This window comes from Pelobates fuscus, chromosome 4 (assembly GCF_036172605.1).
Source record: "Pelobates fuscus isolate aPelFus1 chromosome 4, aPelFus1.pri, whole genome shotgun sequence".
Classification (NCBI taxonomy): Eukaryota; Metazoa; Chordata; class Amphibia; order Anura; family Pelobatidae; genus Pelobates; species Pelobates fuscus.
The window spans coordinates 156,323,561-156,342,791 of record NC_086320.1 but is presented as its reverse complement, the minus strand read 5'-3'; the positions used below and the strand labels follow the sequence as shown (position 1 = coordinate 156,342,791).

At 41.1% G+C, this 19,231-nt stretch overlaps 1 protein-coding gene across 2 annotated transcripts in view; it reads left to right on the top strand.

Moving 5' to 3' along the window:
- CAP2 (cyclase associated actin cytoskeleton regulatory protein 2) overlaps positions 1-19,231 on the top strand; it is a 186,982-nt gene that overhangs the window by 49,386 nt on the left and 118,365 nt on the right. Inside the window, exon 2 of one of the 2 annotated variants that reach the window (XM_063451696.1) lies at positions 14,655-14,787. In XM_063451696.1, the coding sequence (XP_063307766.1) occupies positions 14,664-14,787 (124 nt within the window). In that variant the 5' untranslated portion in view covers positions 14,655-14,663. Of the gene's footprint in view, positions 1-14,651; positions 14,788-19,231 lie in introns of both variants that reach the window. The other variant, XM_063451695.1, reaches the window with a different exon arrangement.

Sequence of the window (19,231 nt, the reverse complement as noted above, 5' to 3'; positions counted from 1 at the left end):
CTAAGTATGTGGCCGGCACAGGAGAGACACCGGGACACAAGCTTTACTGGTTCTGAGGTTGCGCTGGGGAGGTGCAGGGAGTGAGTGGCCCACGTACTCTAGGTGTGGGGAGTCGAGTGATCTGCTTCAACCCCCGAGTGCCCACAGCGCTGCGGAGGACTCAGGTGCTGGGTTGGGATAGACCCGGGGGGACAGATGGAGCCCTGGCAGCACGGGAGACGCACCGCGACCGAACCAGGGAAGGCCCTCATCGGACAGCTATTGAGAAATGCCCTGAAACCAGTGAGAGACATTACTACTTACCTGAAAAGCACTATGTGAAGCGATACAATCTGCAGCATCATGCCTTATGCACGTTAAGCTCCTGTCCCAAGTTCAGCGGTTTTTGAGGACTAAAAAGCTTCTATAATTTGCTTATGCTATAAACTCTTTAGACATGTCATCATTAGATAATATATCATATCAAATACGCGGTCTAAGCACTGAGAGTGATGCTGCGTATAGCTACATACACGGTAATTGATTGCTGCATTATGGGCTGTGGAGTTGCCTCTTGCCGCATACTAGATAACCAGATCGCTATATCAAATAATACGCTATAGCAAAGAAACTAATATGCCCCTTATGTTAAACGTTTGACACCCTAGGACGAGGGTTTAAGCTGCGCTCACGCTAACATGCTCTCTCCGCGTCAGCTAGATATACAAAGAGCTTTTAAGCTAGGCGCAATCCAACCCGGCACAGTACTGACACATTTTCTTGGCTAATTACCCGCAGTTTAGTAGATTTTTAGGTTTTCTCTAAAGCAAAAAAAATCTCGCAAAGTTTATGAATACTTACTTTAATTAATAGCACGTTTATAAAAAGCTATGACTAATAATGTGTTAATATACCCGTTAAATACCCTTGATGTACCACTAGTCGCAAAGTCAATGTACATCCAATCTATTTTCTTGCTTGCCTATTCTCACTTATATGCCTCTGCGCAGGCAACCATGTGTAGTTATCACCGATCCGTAAAATGTCTGCCTACGCTTTATTGCGACTCTAATAAACATATTCAAAACAAAACATCCAGCAAAAATACAGGTAAAAATGACATTATTTTTTTTCACCACAAACTTCGACATTAATTGGTGAAAAAATGGCACAAGTTAAGGCATAATATACAACATATAAGATACCCTGGAGTGTCTGCTTTCTCAAATAGAATGTCTTTGTGGGGTTATTTGAACAGTTAAACTGCTATAATGCCCCAAAGTGAGACATAGGCACCTTAAATCAATCTATGAAAATTCTAACCATAGAAACTAAAATAGCTTGGTCTCTTATATGGCATTGTAGCTTCACAGAATAGTCTATACATTCTATATATTCTATACATACAGGCATACAGGGGGTATTGTTGTACAAAGCAGGTGTTGCTGAACATGATATGGGGTTTTGTACAGGAATGGCATGCATCAGTTTTACGAAATACAGATTAAAAAAATCTTGTTATATGTCTGTATGTTAAAAAACAGAAAAAACACAATTTTACTACAATATTTAGCAGAGATTGGCAGTGAAATGGCTATGTTAAAAAGTGTCAAAATAACCTTTGGTAAATAGCCTGTGATGTCTTATATACATTTATATATACTTTTGTGTGGCAATTTTGTTTTCTGTGATGGCTAACTTACAAGAAAAACATACCAACTTCTAAAATTGTTTCACATTGAAATTTTATTTTCAATATTTTAAGACTTGTAACTTTCAAAAACAACTGAAATCCTAGACATATTATGTACTCTGTAAATCAAGACACATGAATTAATTTGTATTGAATTACCGTTCCTTAACTGGTCATATACACATATAATTGCCAAAATCTGAATATATATATATATATAAAAATAGAAAAGTAGGAGCTGCACTCACGGTCTTAGTATCAAAGTAGAAAAATAAGTTTATTCCATGTGTCACAAACGATGTTTCGGTCCACACAGGGACCTTCCTCAGGATAAAGTGAACCACAAATACAAGTGAAGACAATAACGTATATATACACATATCAATAAATAGGTAATGACTTACCCAGGTGAAATTCATATCGACCGGCGTTCCCCAAACTTCACCGCGCATGTGCAAGCCCTCTGTGAACCCGCGTTGACCCGTGTTCACCCCCGTGATGACGTCACCATGCGTCGTCGTCAAGGCGACGCAACGCCATCACCATAGACACCGTGATGCATACCCGCACAGCTATAAGCCGGGTTTGATCGTGAGAAAACTACACGATCAAAGATAACAAATGGACAAAAAATGAAAGAAAAGAAGCTAATCAGATAATAATAAAAAGAATGAAAGAACTGTGGAAATAAATGTGCCTACTTAAACTTTACCACCAAATGTGAATCTATAGTATAGCTATCTATGATTCAGCAACCAGACCACCCATAGACTAAATGTAAAGTGACTTCATAAAAAAGATTAATTTCAATAATTTTAAGATACTGCTTCTATTGATACTAAGTTAAATAGAACTGTATCAAATCTTTTATGCTATTAAAGAGAGGGAGAGAGGCATTGAGGCCAGTGGTGTTGTGCAGAGAGGCTTGAAGACTATGATGAGGCCTAATAGAAAGCAGTTGTTGTTGGGGGATTCCATCATAAGAGGTGTGGAGATGGACAATGGTGGTCTTGTGAGGTGTCTTCCCGGAGCTACTGCTCACAGAGACAGGAGACGTATCTGTAATATTGTTAAGCAAGCAAAGCAGGAAGGGGAATTGGATGTACTTGTCCATTTAGGGACAAATGACTTGGCTTGCAATGAGGTTTCAGAGGTTAAGGAAGTTTTTAGTGTTTTTGCCAATGATATACGGCAGGTTGCTTCCACACTGTCATTCTCTGAAGTTCTGCCTGTGCATAACACTCAGAATGACAGGCGGATGCGTATTAGGGACTTTAACTTGTGGCTTGGTGAATGGTGTCGGGAGCAAGGATTTGGCTTTATTGCTCATGGTAGCTCTGTTTGGAACGGAAATAAACTGTACAAAAAAGATGGTTTGCATCTTTCTCAAAAGGGAACAAATGTTCTCAGTGAGCAGTTCAGAGGTTTTGCTAAGATGTATTTAAACTAGGAGGGGGGGGCAAAAGGGTGATAAAACATCAATCCAATTGTCTCCCAAAACAAGGACAGAAGGTGCCTGTAGCAAGTGTGTTAAAAAAATGATAAGCTTAGAGTCATGTCTACAAATGCTCGCAGTTTAGGGAATAAGATCCATGAACTTGTGGCAATAATGGCAACTGATAGTGTAGATTTAGTCGCTGTTACTGAGACATGGTATAATGAAAAAAATGACTGGGACATAGCAATACCAGGGTACTCTTTATATAGAAAAGACAGGGAAGGCAAGAAAGGGGGAGGGGTGGCCCTGTATGTGAAGGATAGCATAAAATCTAGCCTAATAAAGGTTAGTGAGACAAACATAGAGTCCATTTGGGTTACGTTAGAATTTGGTAATCACACAGTAGTTCGTGTAGGTGTGATTTATAGGCCCCCAGGACAAATTGAAGAGTTAGATAATCTACTAGTTGAAGAAATAGCTAAAATGACAATGAAGGGGGAAGTTATCACCATGGGTGACTTTAATCTTCCTGATGTGAATTGGAAAACAAAAATAGCTACTTGTGCCAGAAGCACACAAATTCTAAACTCCCTACTGGGATTGTCTCTAAAACAAGTCGTTGAGGAGCCAACTCGTAAAGAGGCCATACTAGATTTAGTGTTAACAAATGGAGATTTGGTATCAGATATTACTGTAGGTGAAAGTTTAGGATCCAGTGATCATCAGTCAGTGTGGTTTAATATAAGAACAGTGACTGAGTCACACCACACAAAAACAAAAGTTTTAGACTTTAGAAAAACAGACTTTTCTAAAATTAGAATATGCGTAAAGGAGTCATTATCAGACTGGAGCAACTTAAATGGAGTCCAAAAGAAATGGGATTATTTAAAAGCTGCACTACTGAAGGCAACAGAAAATTGCATTAGGCTTGTCAGTAAAAGCAAAAAATTCAAGAAACCACTGTGGTACTCCGCAGATGTGGCCAAAATAGTAAAAAACAAAAAGTTAGCATTTAGTAATTATAAAAAAACCCAGAGTGAGGAAGACAGAATGACCTATAAGATTAGGCAGAAAGAGGCTAAGCAATTTATAAGAGCTTCCAAATCACACACAGAAGAGAAAATAGCACAGTCAGTAAAAAAGGGGGACAAAACTTTTTTTAGATACATAAATGAGAAAAGAAAAGTAAAACAAGGATTAGTTAGATTAAAAACAAAAGAAGGAAGGTATGTAGATGAGGATAAAGGTCTAGCTGACTGCCTCAATGAATATTTTTGTTCGGTATTTACAGCTGAAAATGAAGGAAAGGGACCTCTGTTAAAAAAAAGGATAAATGAGTCATTTATTACACGTGAGTTTACAGAGGAAGAGGTTCTATTTCAACTGTCAAAAGTAAAGACAAATAAGTCAATGGGACCTGATGGAATACACCCAAAGCTATTAAAAGAGCTTAGTGGTGTACTAGCAAAACCATTAACAGATTTATTTAACCAATCATTGTTAACAGGAGTAGTCCCAGAAGATTGGAAGTTAGCGAATGTTGTGCCCATTCACAAGAAAGGTAATAGGGAGGAGTCGGGCAACTATAGGCCAGTAAGCCTTACTTCAGTAGTGGGGAAAGTGATGGAAACCATGTTAAAGGATAGGATTGTTAAACATCTAAAAACACATGGATTTCAAGATCAGAGACAACATGGGTTTACTTCAGGGAGATCATGCCAAACTAATCTTATTGATTTTTTTGATTGTGTAACTAAAATTACAGATCAGGGTGGTGCAGTAGACATTGCTTACCTAGATTTCAGTAAGGCTTTTGACACTGTTGCACATAGAAGGCTTATCAATAAACTGCAATCTTTGAGTTTGGATTCCAATATTGTTGAATGGGTAAGGCAGTGGCTGAGTGACAGGCAACAGAGGGTTGTAGTCAATGGAGTATATTCGAAGCTTGGGCTTGTCACCAGTGGGGTACCTCAGGGATCTGTACTTGGACCAATTCTCTTTAATATTTTTATTAGTGATATTGCAGAAGGTCTTGATGGTAAGGTGTGTCTTTTTGCGGATGATACTAAGATATGTAACAGGGTTGATGTTCCAGGAGGGATAAGCCAAATGGCAAATGATTTAGGTAAACTAGAAAAATGGTCAGAGTTGTGGCAACTGACATTTAATGTGGATAAGTGCAAGATAATGCATCTTGGACGTAAAAACCCAAGGGCAGAGTACAGAATATTTGATAGAGTCCTAATCTCAACATCTGAGGAAAGGGATTTAGGGGTGATTATTTCTGAGGACTTAAAGGTAGGCAAACAATGTAATAGAGCAGCAGGAAATGCTAGCAGAATGCTTGGTTGTATAGGGAGAGGTATTAGCAGTAGAAAGAGGGAAGTGCTCATGCCATTGTACAGAACACTGGTGAGACCTCACTTGGAGTACTGTACACAGTACTGGAGACCATATCTTCAGAAGGATATTGATACCTTAGAGAGAGTTCAAAGAAGGGCTACTAAACTGGTTCATGGATTGCAGGATAAAACTTACCAGGAAAGGTTAAAGGATCTTAACATGTATAGCTTGGTGGAAAGACGAGACAGGGGGGATATGATAGAAACATTTAAATACATAAAGGGAATCAACACAGTAAAAGAGGAGACTATATTTAAAAGAAGAAAAACTACCACAACCAGAGGACATAGTCTAAAATTAGAAGGACAAAGGTTTAAAAATAATATCAGGAAGTATTACTTTACTGAGAGGGTAGTGGATGCATGGAATAGCCTTCCAGCTGAAGTGGTAGAGGTTAACACAGTAAAGGAGTTTAAGCATGCGTGGGATAGGCATAAGGCTATCCTAACTATAAGATAATGCCAGGGACTAATGAAAGTATTTAGAAAACTGGGCAGACTAGATGGGCCGAATGGTTCTTATCTGCCGTCACATTCTATGTTTCTATGTTTCTATGTTAAAGAAGTATCTTATATATCTTCTCAAACAAAGAAGCCCATATTACAAGTAATTTCCAAGACTTGATAATTAAACAATCAATTAAATAGGTTATAATTAATTGTGTGTCCTCTAAGCTAAGTTAAATTGTAATAGAAGAACCAACCTATTAATGAGGAGATTTTTTTTTTTTTTTTTTCTCTTTCAAATCATTTTATATCTCCTTTACATAATTAACTGTAAGAGAGAGAGAGAAGATTGCCTATAATTACAATACACCAAATAAATACATCCTTCATAAGACAGAGTATTCTATCTACAGACATTCTTTTTTTTTTTTTTTTAAACTTTTATTGTTTAATTTTGCACTTGACATCATGTGAAAAGGATATAGGAGTCATACATCTCATAACATGTAATACTTTACAGTATGCACGAGTGGTACAGAAGTTTCAAACTTTAGGGTAGTCCTAGCTTGACAAATTCCTAAAATACATTGTTGTCATCTTAGAGAACAATACACAGTAGTTCAGTGAGGTATTAGAAGCAGTTTGTAACGGTGTGGTTACGTATATATTAGGTAATCGTCTGAATGGCGCAAAGAAAAACCAAGTGGGTTAAGTATCGTGGAGTGGAGAACCATCAGAATCTTTAATATACTTGTCCCAGGGTGCCCAGGTATATGTGAACACATCGTAAGTGCCAGAGAAGGAGTGTGAGAGCTCATCCATTTGCCTAAAGGTGTCCACTTTGGTAATCCATTCCCTGATGGATGGGGGCTTGGTTTGCTTCCATTTGAGGGGAATTAGACTATTTGCTGCGGTAAGCAGATGATAGAGTAGGGTACGCATTGATTTTGGTAGAGGGGTGGGGAAGAGCATGAATAGTAAGGCCTCAGGAGATTGTGGGATTGCGTAGCCCGTAATAAGTGTTATTATGGTGGTTATTTTGCACCAGTATGATTGTATTACATTGCAAAACCACCAGATGTGGCCCGGGGTCCCTGCGTCAGTTTTGCATCTCCAGCATAGGTTGGATGCGTTCGGGAAGAACTTGCATATTCTGGTTGGGGTGAAGTGCCATCTAGAAATGCGCTTATAGTTACTCTCTTGGGTTATAGTGTTGCTAGAGGACTTAAAGGCATTTTTAAATATAGTTCTCCAATCGTCAGGTGAAATTGTGATCTTTAAGTCTTTTTCCCAGGATTTTGTGAATTCTGGGAGGTGAGCGTGGAGATCCGTCTGTAAACATTTATAGAACACGGTGATGTGTTTCTTTGTCATAGTCCCCAAAAAGGTTCTAGCTTCGAATGCTGTCAATGGTCTGCTACCTTGTGTGAGGGTAGGTTGAGTTTGTAGGAAGTGCATGAGTTGTGTGTATTTGTAACCCTGCATTGGTGTGTGTGTGGGCGTGGGGATTAGATCCGAAATAGGGACCATTCCCTGACTGTTTAGTACGTCTTTCAGGAGTAGTTGCTCCTGTTGGTTCCCGAAGTCTCGGTATGCATTCTGTGGAATGCCTGGTTTGAAGTGTGGGTTTCCTGTAATCGGGTACAGTGGGGATGGATGCGGGGCAACATGGTCGGATTTCTTAATATTGTTCCAGTATCTTAGTGTAGGGATTAATGTTGGATGGTCTTTGTGGTTTGGGCGTACTAATTCCAGGCCTGAGGCATGCCATGGTAGCGTTCGAATGTGGACTTGTAGGCTGGTTGCTTCTATTTGTACCCACTGTTTCTGGTTGTAATTGTTAGTCCAATCGTAGATACGGGATAGGATGACTGCCCTATGGTATGTCTCTACGTCTGGTGCCCCCATGCCGCCTTGTGTTTTGTGTCTCGTTAAGTTTGTGTATTGAGTCCTTGGGTGTTTTCCTGCCCACAGAAAGTTGGAGAGGCAGTGCTTTACTGTCTTGAAGAATGAAGTTGGGATCTTTATGGGTAGTGTTTGTAAAATGTAAAGGAATTTCGGCAAGATGGCCATTTTCAAGATGTGTACTCTGCAGAGCCAGCTGAATTGAGGTTTGTTCCAGGTTCTTAGGTCTCTGTCAATGTTGGCCAATAGTGGGGGAAAGTTGAGGTCGTATGTTTTGTGTAAGGAGTTCGTCAATTGTATTCCCAGGTATCTTACGGAATTCTGTGGCCAGTGGAATGGGTATGTCTGTTGAAGTCTGGTCTCCAACCCCTTTGAAATGTTCAAGGGGAGGATCTCACTCTTGCTACTATTTATTTTGTAGTTGGATACTAGGCCATATAGATCGATCTCTTGCAACAGGTGGGGTAGTGAGGTTTCTGGGTTTTTTATCGTGTATAGTAAATCATCTGCAAAGGCAGAAACTTTGTATTCCCGGTCGGCTATGTGTATGCCCTGGATATTCGGGTTGTTTCTGATCCCCTGAAGGAAGGGTTCTAGTGTTAGGATGAAAAGCAGGGGGGACAGAGGACATCCTTGTCTCGTGCCATTAGAGATATGGACTGTGTCTGAGAGTTGGCCATTAACCCTTATTTTTGCACCCGGCTTAGAGTAAATAGCTGAGAGCCACGACAGCCAATTGGGGCCGAAGCCCATGGCCTGCATTGTGGCTGTTAGCAGAGACCAGTCCACCCTGTCAAACGCCTTTTCGGCGTCGATTGTGAGGATAAGGCTCGGGTCCCCCTTCGTCTGTGCATGGTATATAAGGTTCAACACTTTGGTGGTATTATTTTTGGCTTCTCGCCCTGGCACGAACCCAGCTTGGTCGGGGTGAACTAGTCCCTGCAAGTATGGTTTGAGGCGGACAGCTAGTATCTTTGTAAAAATTTTAAGGTCAATGTTTATTAGTGAAATGGGCCTGTAGCTGCCACATTCCGTTAGGTCCTTGCCTGGTTTGGGGATAAGTGTAATATGCGCTTCTAGTGTTTCTCGAGGCAGAGTGTGCCCATGGTTTAAGGAATTGAACGCCGCTAGGAACGGTTTGTTCAGGGTCTTGGAGAAAGTTTTGAAGTATTTGGCTGTAAAGCCATCTGGCCCGGGACTCTTTCCTAGTGGTAGTTGTCTTATAATCATGGAGACTTCTTCTGATGTGAGTGGAGAGTCTAGTATTTGCCTAGCGTTTGGAGGGATTGTCTGGGCTAGTCTTTTTGCGAGGAAATTTTGGATGGCTTCCGGATCTGGTGGTTGGGATCTTAGGTTATATAGGTTTGAGTAATAGGAGTGGAATTCTCTCATTATGTCTGGCAGTAAGTGGGTTATTGTCCCTGAGGATTTTTTTATGTGGGTTATGTACGTTAGTTGCCTCTCTTTTTGTATCGCCCTGGCCAACATGCGGCCGCATTTTCCGCTTTGGGTGTAGTACTTGTGTCTAGTATATAGGAGCGACCGTTGAATTTTCGTGTTCAGAAGTGTTTGGAGGGTAGAGCGCTTGTCTATGAGTTCTTTATATGTATCTAGGATCATGTGCCTTTTGTGAGCATTTTCTAAGCGTCTAATGTCCTCCGTGAGAGAGGTAATTTGGGCCTCCCTCGCTTTCTTGTGCCTGGATGCAAGGGCAATTATGTGTCCCCGTACAACGGCTTTATGGGCCTCCCAGATTACTGTGGGTGAAACCGAAGGTGTGCTGTTCTCTTCAAAGTAGTTATTGAGCGTCTCCTGTATTTGGGCAACATGTATTGGGTCGTTGAGTAATGAGTCGTTAAGTTTCCATTGTGATCTAGATGGGAACAGGTTAGGTATCTGGATAGACATAGATAGGGGACCATGGTCGGACCACGTAATGGGGCCGTATTCGCAGGAACGTATGAGATGTAGGTGTCTGTGTTGCAGGAAGAACATGTCTAGTCTCGAGTATGTGTGCTGAACCGCTGAGAAGAAGGAGTAGTCCCGGGAGGTGGGGTGTGTTATTCGCCAACAGTCAAAAAGGTGACGATTGTCTAGGATTTGAACGATTCTAGATCTGGAGGTTGCGTTGTATTTAGTGGACTTGGAAGTTGTGTCTAAGTCAGAATCTAGTGAGATGTTGAAGTCTCCCCCCAGTATAAGGATCCCTTCCGTGGTTTTGTCTACTGCGTTCAGATATTTGCGTGTATGTTTGCATTGTTTGCTATTAGGAAGGTATAGGTTGGCAAGTGTCACTACGGTGTTCCCTATCTTACCTTTGACTATCAAAAGCCTACCTTCTGAGACTGAGTGGTGTGATAGGTACGTGAAGGGTACGTGTTTCCCTATCAGAATGGCTACCCCTTTGGATTTGGAGCTTTCATAATTGCTAAAATAGCCTGTTGGGTAGTGTTTATTGCGAAGGGTTGGGGCTGAGTTAGCTTTAAAATGCGTTTCTTGTAGAAATGCTATGTCTGTTCTGAGAGTGTGAAGTTCTCGAAGAGCTAGGGATCTTTTGGTTGGTGAATTAAGCCCCCTCGTGTTTAGGGTCGTGATACGTATGGTTGCCATGTTCGGTTATCTAGGTGAAGTCACTGCTTCTAGGGGTGTTAGATAATGTAAATGCAGGCACAGTGGATACACTGAAAACAATATATGAGAGATATCGACTCTAGTAGCGAGAGTATTAAGTGCAGATTACAATATATCAACCAGAGAAAATAAAAAATAAAAAAAGAAAGAATATCAAAAACGGATTAATCCAACTATATACAAAGACTTTGAATAAACTCCGGAGCTAGCAATTGAGAGTGCGAAGGTGTTGTGGGTGTGTAGGCCCTTTTAGCCGGTGGCTTTCCCCGAGTGTATTGGGAGATCTCGGGGATACAGATATGGCACCGCTGGGGCTTGTGATGCTGCTGCAGAGTGTCTCGCAGTCTGTGGTGGGGGGTAAATCTAAGTTGTTTTGAGTGATATAAGGAGAGGTGGCGGGCAATCCACCTGTCAACTTATGTAAGGAAGTGGATTTCGGGCGTTAAGTTTTAGTGAGGAATTGGGACACATGTGAGCTTTGCTCGTTATGAACGGGTCTCCTGGCTCAGTTATGTGTCAGGTTGTGTGCGGCTTCGGTTATGGTCAACACTCTCAAAAGCTTTCTCTTGGTGGTGACTTTTCAGGGCACCCGACTCTCCCCCCCCCCCCCATCGCCCCCAACCCTCCCCCCTCCCGACATCCCCAAATACATGTCTAAATATTGTACTGGAGAGGTGTGAAGGGTATAAAGAGCAAGGAAAGAGGAAGGTGGGAGAGCAGGCCCGCGGCCCAGAGGGCCGGGAGAAAGGACAGGAGAGGGAGCAGAAGAACACAGTAGGTTTATCTAGTGGTTTGCATAACAACAGAACCCTGAACCTTTTGGTAGACAGCAAGTACGTATGCTCCTTGGTCAGATAAGTTCGTGGGTATTTGGAGCCCTTCAGGTGTGGGTGACAAGATCTGTGGTGCCAAACTCAGCTTTATGGTAAAAGTCACTGGGATCGCACCGATGTCCCTTCTCCGGCTTGATATAAGACATTGACGAAGAGCTGCCATGTCTTAAGTCCAGGCTTCCTGTGGATCAGGCGTTTTCCAAGAGTCGGGGCTTCATATTAGGCTCGTGAGGTCTAATTGAGCGGGAGACTTGCTGTTCGAAGGAGAGGCTGATGTAGCCATGTCTTGTGGGAAATCAGTGTCTCAGTCCCTTTGTGAGTAGTCTTGAGCAGGCTCTTAAGAGTGTGGTAACCTGTGAATAAAGACGCTTTTCTGGCAATTTATGTGGTTTTCAGTTCTTTTCTATGTCGTGTTTCCGTCTCAGGTTTCAGAATCGGTGTGGTTCAACCTGTTGCCTTTGCGTGTTTCGGAGATGAGGTTGGTTGTCGTTGCGACGCCTTTTTGGCGGGGTTTGCCATCTTGATCTCTGAGGACGTGGATAATTATGAGGAGCTTGAATCGGGCCGTACCAGTCTGGTATTTGTACATCCGGGAGATTTAAGGTAGAAGTGAACGTGGCAATGTCCTCTGAAGTGGTTACAGTAGCGGAGGTCCCGTTATGGGTGGCTGTTAAGGAGAGGGGGAAACCCCATCTGTACTTGATGTTCCTAGTACGCAGGATATCTGTCAGGGGTTTAAGTGTTCGTCTTGCTTGCAGAGTCATCCAGGAGAGGTCCGGGTAAATTTGTATTTGGGCCCCCATAAACAGTAGCGGTTGAGTCGTTTTTCTGAGTTCGCGGAGGATGTCTTCTTTCATCCCATAATAGTGTAGGCGACAGATTATGTCTCTCGGGGCGTCTGAGGCTGGACCTCTTGGCTTAAGTGCTCTATGGGCTCTGTCAAAGAGGATATGTTCCGCTGGATCTTTGTGCAGTAGGTAGTTGAATAATTCTTGGAGTGTTTTAGGGAGGTTTTCCCCTTCTATTTCTGGCATGCCCTTCAGCCTTAGGTTGTTACGTCGCCCCCTATTGTCCAGGTCATCAATAGCTCTGTACATTAACGCTAATTGCGTATTTTGTGCTTCTAGTGCCTGTTGGACCTGTTTAACTTGTGTTAGTGTGTGGTCCTGATTATCTTCCAGTGATTCTATACGTTCCTCTACCACTTTAACTTCCGCCGCCATGTTGTCTAATTTATTTTGAAAGGAGGATTCCATTTTCTGGATCAAGGCTGCTATATCTTGTTTAGTTGGTAGATTGCTGAGTATGGCTCTCAGGTCAGCATCTATGTTTGTGGAGGCACTGTCCGAGATGGCTGGGCTTAGTGGGGGTGAGGATGAGGGGTGCTCGTGTAGAGCTTCCGCCGCCATTTTGGGGCCTATCTCGTCGGCGTCGTTTTGCGCCGGATTTTCTTTAAAAAATTTATTAAGGGCGCCCGTTTTGACAGCGGATTGTCTGTGGGAGGCTTGGGCAGGTGTGGTACCTTTTTTGGGGTGTCCCATGTTGCTCTGTGTGCCCGATGGTCGTGGATTGCCCGCGGTCTCCTGCAGAGCTCAGCTAGTGCACGTCCAGCTCGGCTCGCGGTTGGCTCCGCCCTAATGAGGAGATTTTATGTGTACATTTTTTCTTTGTACATTTGTTCTCCCATGTCTTAGATATATGTAAGGTCTGTTGTGCTGATCATAGAAAGAGCTACAAATTAAAAATCAAAAAAAAAATTTGAAACATATATCAGAATATCAAAAGGTAAGTATGCACATCTCCATATATGGTCAGAAGGTGTTAAATTTTTTAAGGTCTACATTTTTAATTATTTAATTATTGAAACTTTTCTAAGCCTAAAATAAGGTGAACGGCTTGAGGATATACTGTCCCTATAAGCTCTCATTCATTATTAATTATTTTAGTTATACAGTACGTATTTCAATTAAATTTTCAACTAAACATTTTTTAGTAAATATTAATTATTGATTATTGATTATTAATTAACCCTCCAGTCTACATTCATGTAGATCGGGTGTACCTACTAAGACCTCAAAGAGATGTGAATATCTTCCAAAAAACATGCCAAATTGCCTGCAGGATAACTGAAATGGGAGCTTGCTTATTCAAAAACTGAAAAAAATGAAAAAAGAATAAACAAAAAACATTAAATAAAGGAGTGATATGTCAGTATCTCATTTAGTCTTTGGGTGAAACTGTATCTAGTTTAAATATCCAAAAAGTTTCTTTATTTAGCAGCATCTTGCTTCTGTCGCCTCCCCTTCGTGGCTCAGGGATATGATCGATCGCCGTAAACTTGAGTAATGACAATGGGTGTTGTAAGTCCAAAAAATGCTTTGCGACTGGTTTGTCGCTAACTCCGTCTCTATATGCTGTCCGTATGTTTGAACGGTGTCCTCGAATGCGCTCACATAAAGAAGTTATGGTCTTGCCCACGTACGACAGGCCACATGGGCACGTTAATTTATAAATAACATACAGCGTTTTGCATGTAATTGTGTAGTTTATATTGAATTCTTGATTGGTGTGTGGATGATGGAAAGTGCGTGAAGGAACCATGTGACTACAGGTCACGCATCCCAGACAATGACAATGTCTGGGATGCGTGACCTGTAGTCACATGGTTCCTTCACGCACTTCCAAGGTGAGTTTAACCCTCCAAGGTGAGTTTCTCTTCCAAAAATCAAGTATGGTGTCACAGACTTTTTACTCTAAAAATGTGAGCAATAGTTGAGCAAATCCCCATCACCATCTCCTACAGAGGCGTCTTGGACATAGGAAAAGGAGGCGAGAGTGGATATGCATGAACAGATATACAAACAGAGTGCAGTTTCTCAACATGACACCGAGCATTCCATCTGCTCCCATTAATCACAGCCACATACGCACATCCATTACCTTCAGCCATACATCCACACTCGTTAATACCAAGTGACCTTCAAAACCCAACGCCTATAGCCTTCCAATATACCTTTCAAAAATACTGGCAGAATCCTACCAGCACCTCAAGCTCATATTCACTAAATGTTTCCATTTCTTAACTTCTGCTCTCATTGTTGCAATTAGAGGCCTAATTTCGTTTTGTGTTAACCTTTGATGGACTGATTGAAATGGCTGCTAAAATGCACAATCATTTTGAACATTAGCATATAATTTATATTTTGTGTGTGTGTTTATCACTCTCCACCTTTACTTGTTTTACATGTGTGTGTCTGTGTGCATGTACATGTGCGTGTCTACTATTTTTATAGGAAATAACTTGTTTAAATTTATTTCAGCAGATCTTCAAAATGGCTGACACGCACGGATTAATGGACAGGCTGGAGAATGCGGTCATTCGACTTGAATCAGTTCTATCAAAGTCTTACGCTTCTTCATTAGGAGAGAACAATGTTGTCAATGGGATTAATGGAGGTATGATAACATTTTAACATTTAAAGAATGCTTGGAAATCTATGGATGAAGAAAACAATTGAAAATGATCAATGTCTCTATTTAGTTGTTGGCTTAGATCATTCAGATATTGAAGGGACAATCTGAGCCCCATCACTACCAGAGCTTATATTTGAAGAGCTTATGTAGACAGCAAACAGTCAGGGCAAATTTACTTTTTAGCTCCTTCTCATTTATTGATTTCAGTGCTAAATGGATGATGCTCAGGATGTCACCCCCATACCTACTGGCATCATGCGGGTAAGCGTCACTTCCTCATTCAGCCACCCAAATGCTTGTACAGCATTAGGACACCGTTCCTCCCTAGGCATTGCATATTAGACTTCTGGACCTGACCGTGTGTGCACACAGCACTATTACCTGTCTTGCTTAGAGTAATCTAAGCTGTCACAATACAGCTTCTGCAAGTGAAGTAGGTCGACTTGCATTGCATGATCAAACAGTATATGCATATGTTCTATAAAGAGAACAAAATGAGGAAGCAATCCTGTTTTGTTTCTTTGCTTTAAAGCACGTTTTCTACTGGTGTTGGTTACAGTTTCTTTCCTCAAGTCTCAATTGATGTTTTCTTTTTACTATTGCATAAACGGTCAGGTCACCAAGGTAATGCTTGTTTTGGCTTTTCTATTTTCTATTATTTGTATATTGTTTTCTTAATCCTTCTTAACACCTCTCTTCTTGTTTAAACTAATGCAACCTTTTAAGCTGTTTTGCTTATTCAAGGAGTGATCTTACTCCTGATTGATTTATAAATAGACAAGAAAAATTCTCTTAAGTCTGAATTGCTTTTAATTCTTGATATTGTCTTACTAGCCCTTGCAATAGCTTATTGATATAGCATTGTTTCCAATTCTGCTTCCTAGAATTACTCTCAAATCATTCTTTTTTATTGATTTCCCTAACTCAGCAGCATTGGAAGAATAATTTAGACCCCATAATGCATAACTTTGCATTTGTTGTTGTTGAATTTAAAATCAAATTTAGTATTAATGTTGCCATTGACAGGAATATGGTCTCCCATGTGTCAGCTTCTAAATGGCATTCATTTGGAATATGTTGTATATTTTTCTGAGATTTTGCATACAAATTAAAATGGTACATGTAAAGAACAAAGGAAGATCTGGTTCCACTGGATCGCTAGCAGCCTTTCTTCTTGTATCCTGGATACAACAGCTGGATAAAACAGATTATGCAAGATAAGAGTAGCTTTGTCTTGAAAGTATTTATTGCCCCAGATTAATGTTTTGGCAGCCTTTTACCATTTACCAAACCTTATTAACATGCTACAACAAATGCTTATGTGCATTCAATAGCACGTGAAAGGAAATTGAAAGTACAGTGTTAAGTTCCGCACACACCTCTGAAAGTGTTGCTACAACACCATAATGTGTACACAACTTTCAAAGACGTATACTAGTCTGAGAAAAATGCAAACACTTATGTACATATCAAATGACATTAAAATGTCAGTTTTATTTATTCCAGTGCATTAGATCATAAGTGCTAAAATATTTTGGACATGAAGCTGGAGCGTAGATTATATGACTTGTATTTGCATGAATATTGTTTCATGTTTTAATAAATTATAGGAAGGAAAAAAAATGAAAAAGTACAACATTCATTTATTTAAAAAAAATAATAAATAAAAGAAAGAAAGGGAAAAATACAAATCAACAGTACAAAAGTAACAATATATTGTAATCCAAAACACTTTTTCCCAGTGCATTATAATGTAAATGTCACTAGCTAGCTGGATTATCTAAAACCGAGGTGACATATAAAAAGGGAATAGAAAAGAATAATTTTAAGCTAAAACTCAAGAGACAATATGAGAAGAAAAATTAGGAAAGGCTAAAGTACTTCTAAATGATGTGACAAGATAAAGTGAGATACATAGGTGAAGTGTGGTATAAGAGTGTAGCACAAAAGAATATATAAAGTGATACCTAAAAACAACATTTGTATATTATTGCAACATTAAATGGATAGTTTAGACATCAAAACAGTTTTAGCTTGGTGAAGCTGTTTTGGTGTATAGATCATGCCCCTGAAGTCCCACTGCTCTATTCTCACTTTTTTTCTCTGTCCATGCAGCCCTAGCCACTTATCCTTTGACTGCGACTGACACAGCCTGTGTGAAAATAGAATAGTTTCATTTACAATCTAGTGTTAACTTGCTTTAGAAGTTTTTATCTTCTACTCTGTAAATCGAACTTCAATCACACACAGGAAGCTCCTCCAGGGGCTAGAAGGCTATTAACAGAACAGGAGATAGGAAATTCTAAATTAAACAGAATGTGTAATAAAGGAAGATTAAAAATTAAATCTCTCTTTAGAGTAAGTGTTTAGGAAGGCTCTGCAATTCACATGCAGGGAGGTGTGACTAGGGCTGCATAAACATAGTGATTTAACACCTCATTGGCAGAAAATTGAACAGTGAGACATGCATGATCTATACACCAAAACTGCTTCATTAAGCTAAAGTTGTTTTGGTGCCTATAGTGTCCCTTTAACTTCATATTTCAAATCATATTCAGATTTTACAGTAATGCTATAGGGTCAGCAACACATGTATTCCTGACCCTAACGCGTTAAAACCACCATCTAGCCCGCCCTGGCCATCCCTTGCCTCCCTAAATATAGTAAAATCTTACTTGAATTCAATCTGCAGCTGCTGGCTCTGCCCCTGTCTACATCTGACCGTCTGCTGTCTGCTGACCTCATCAGAAGTGGTGGTCTGAGCCAATCACAGTGCTTCCCCATAGGATTGGCTGAGACTGTCAAGGAGACAGATCAGGAATTTTGAATATAGAAAATAATCCAGGCACTCCAACGAATTCCAAAGCAAAGGCAATTTTATTAGAACCAGGAACCAAAAGGCAACGTTTCGACCCCTTAGGGCCTTTGTCAAGCTTGACCAAGGCCCTAAGGGGTCGAAACGTTGCCTTTTGGTTCCTGGTTCTAATAAAATTGCCTTTGCTTTGGAATTCGTTGGAGTGCCTGGATTATTTTCTATATTCAAAGATTTCAAGGTTTGGTCCTTCCTGGTACTGGGACTTATCCATTAGAGCACCCTGAATTCCATGACGAAGGGTTGAGTGCACTTCCACTATCTACATATGGAGACAGATCAGGGGCAGAGCCAGCACAAGTCAAATACAGCCCTGGCCAATCAGCATCTCCTCATAGAGATGAATTGAATCAATGCATCTCAATGACTAAAGTGCAGTGTCTGCATGCAGACTGCCCAAGGAAGCAGCTATAGCAGCCATCTAAGGAGTGGCCAGTGGAGGTATCACTTGGCTGAAAAGACAGTGTTTACAGCAAAAAGCATGATGGTAATGATTCTACTCACCAGAACAAATGCAATAAGCTGTAGTTGTTTTGGTGACTATAGTGTTCCTTTAAAGAAACACTACAAGCACCATAATCACTAAACTATGGCTTTAGAGCTAGCTTATTGACTGAGAGCGTCACCTGATCACTCTCAAAGAGCTAAGCCCTGCACCGCGGGCAGGACCAGTGCAAGGATTTTTGCCACCCTAGGCAAACAAAAATTTGCCGCCCCCCCATATGCTCTGCCCACCATTTAACATCACAATACCCCACCCATATGATCTTCCATATGAGCTAATGCCACGCCAGTGCTACAGTGTCTTTTCTCTTAATAGGCAGTGTGTTTACATGAAAAGGCCTGCAGGAATAGGCTATTGACACCAGAACCACTACTTTAAGCTGTAGTGGTTCTGGTGACTATAGTGTCCCTTTAATGTAAATTAGATATTAGTGAGACTATAATATACTGGATTGCCTACTTACCAGATGAGGACAAGAGGTTGATGATGGGCTCAGGCTGCAGTCTGGCTCCACTGATCGGGTGTAGAACAGGCTCTCTAGAGCTCCATTTTTTGGGGCCCCTTACACAGCTCAAGGTCTGGGCCCTCATGGCGTGACTGTGAGTATGCCTACAAGGCCTGCCCATAAGTCCACCTACATGGCCCACACATGAGTTCGCTCACAGGGACTGAAGTGTATGTGTGTAGGGGGATATGTTATGTGTCATTGTAAAAGATGTAATGTGTGGGTGTTCTTATGGAATGTAGTGTATAGGAATACCAGTTTTTGTATGGGATGTAGTGTGTGTGTGTATAGGGGATGCAGTATGTGTTTGTGTGTATGGAAGGCATTGTGTGTTTCTGTGTGTGTGTAAGGGATGCATTGTGTGAGTCTGTGTTTGTATGTATAAGGCCATGCTACACTGAGTGACTGGCAGGAGGAAGCACTGTGCGCTTCCGTCCTGCCGGGTCACTCTTATCTTGCACCCCCAGAGTCGGTGCACCCTGAAGGCGGCTGCAGCAGTCGCCTATAGGAAGCGCCGGCCTAGACCGCGGAGCTTAGCTCAGAC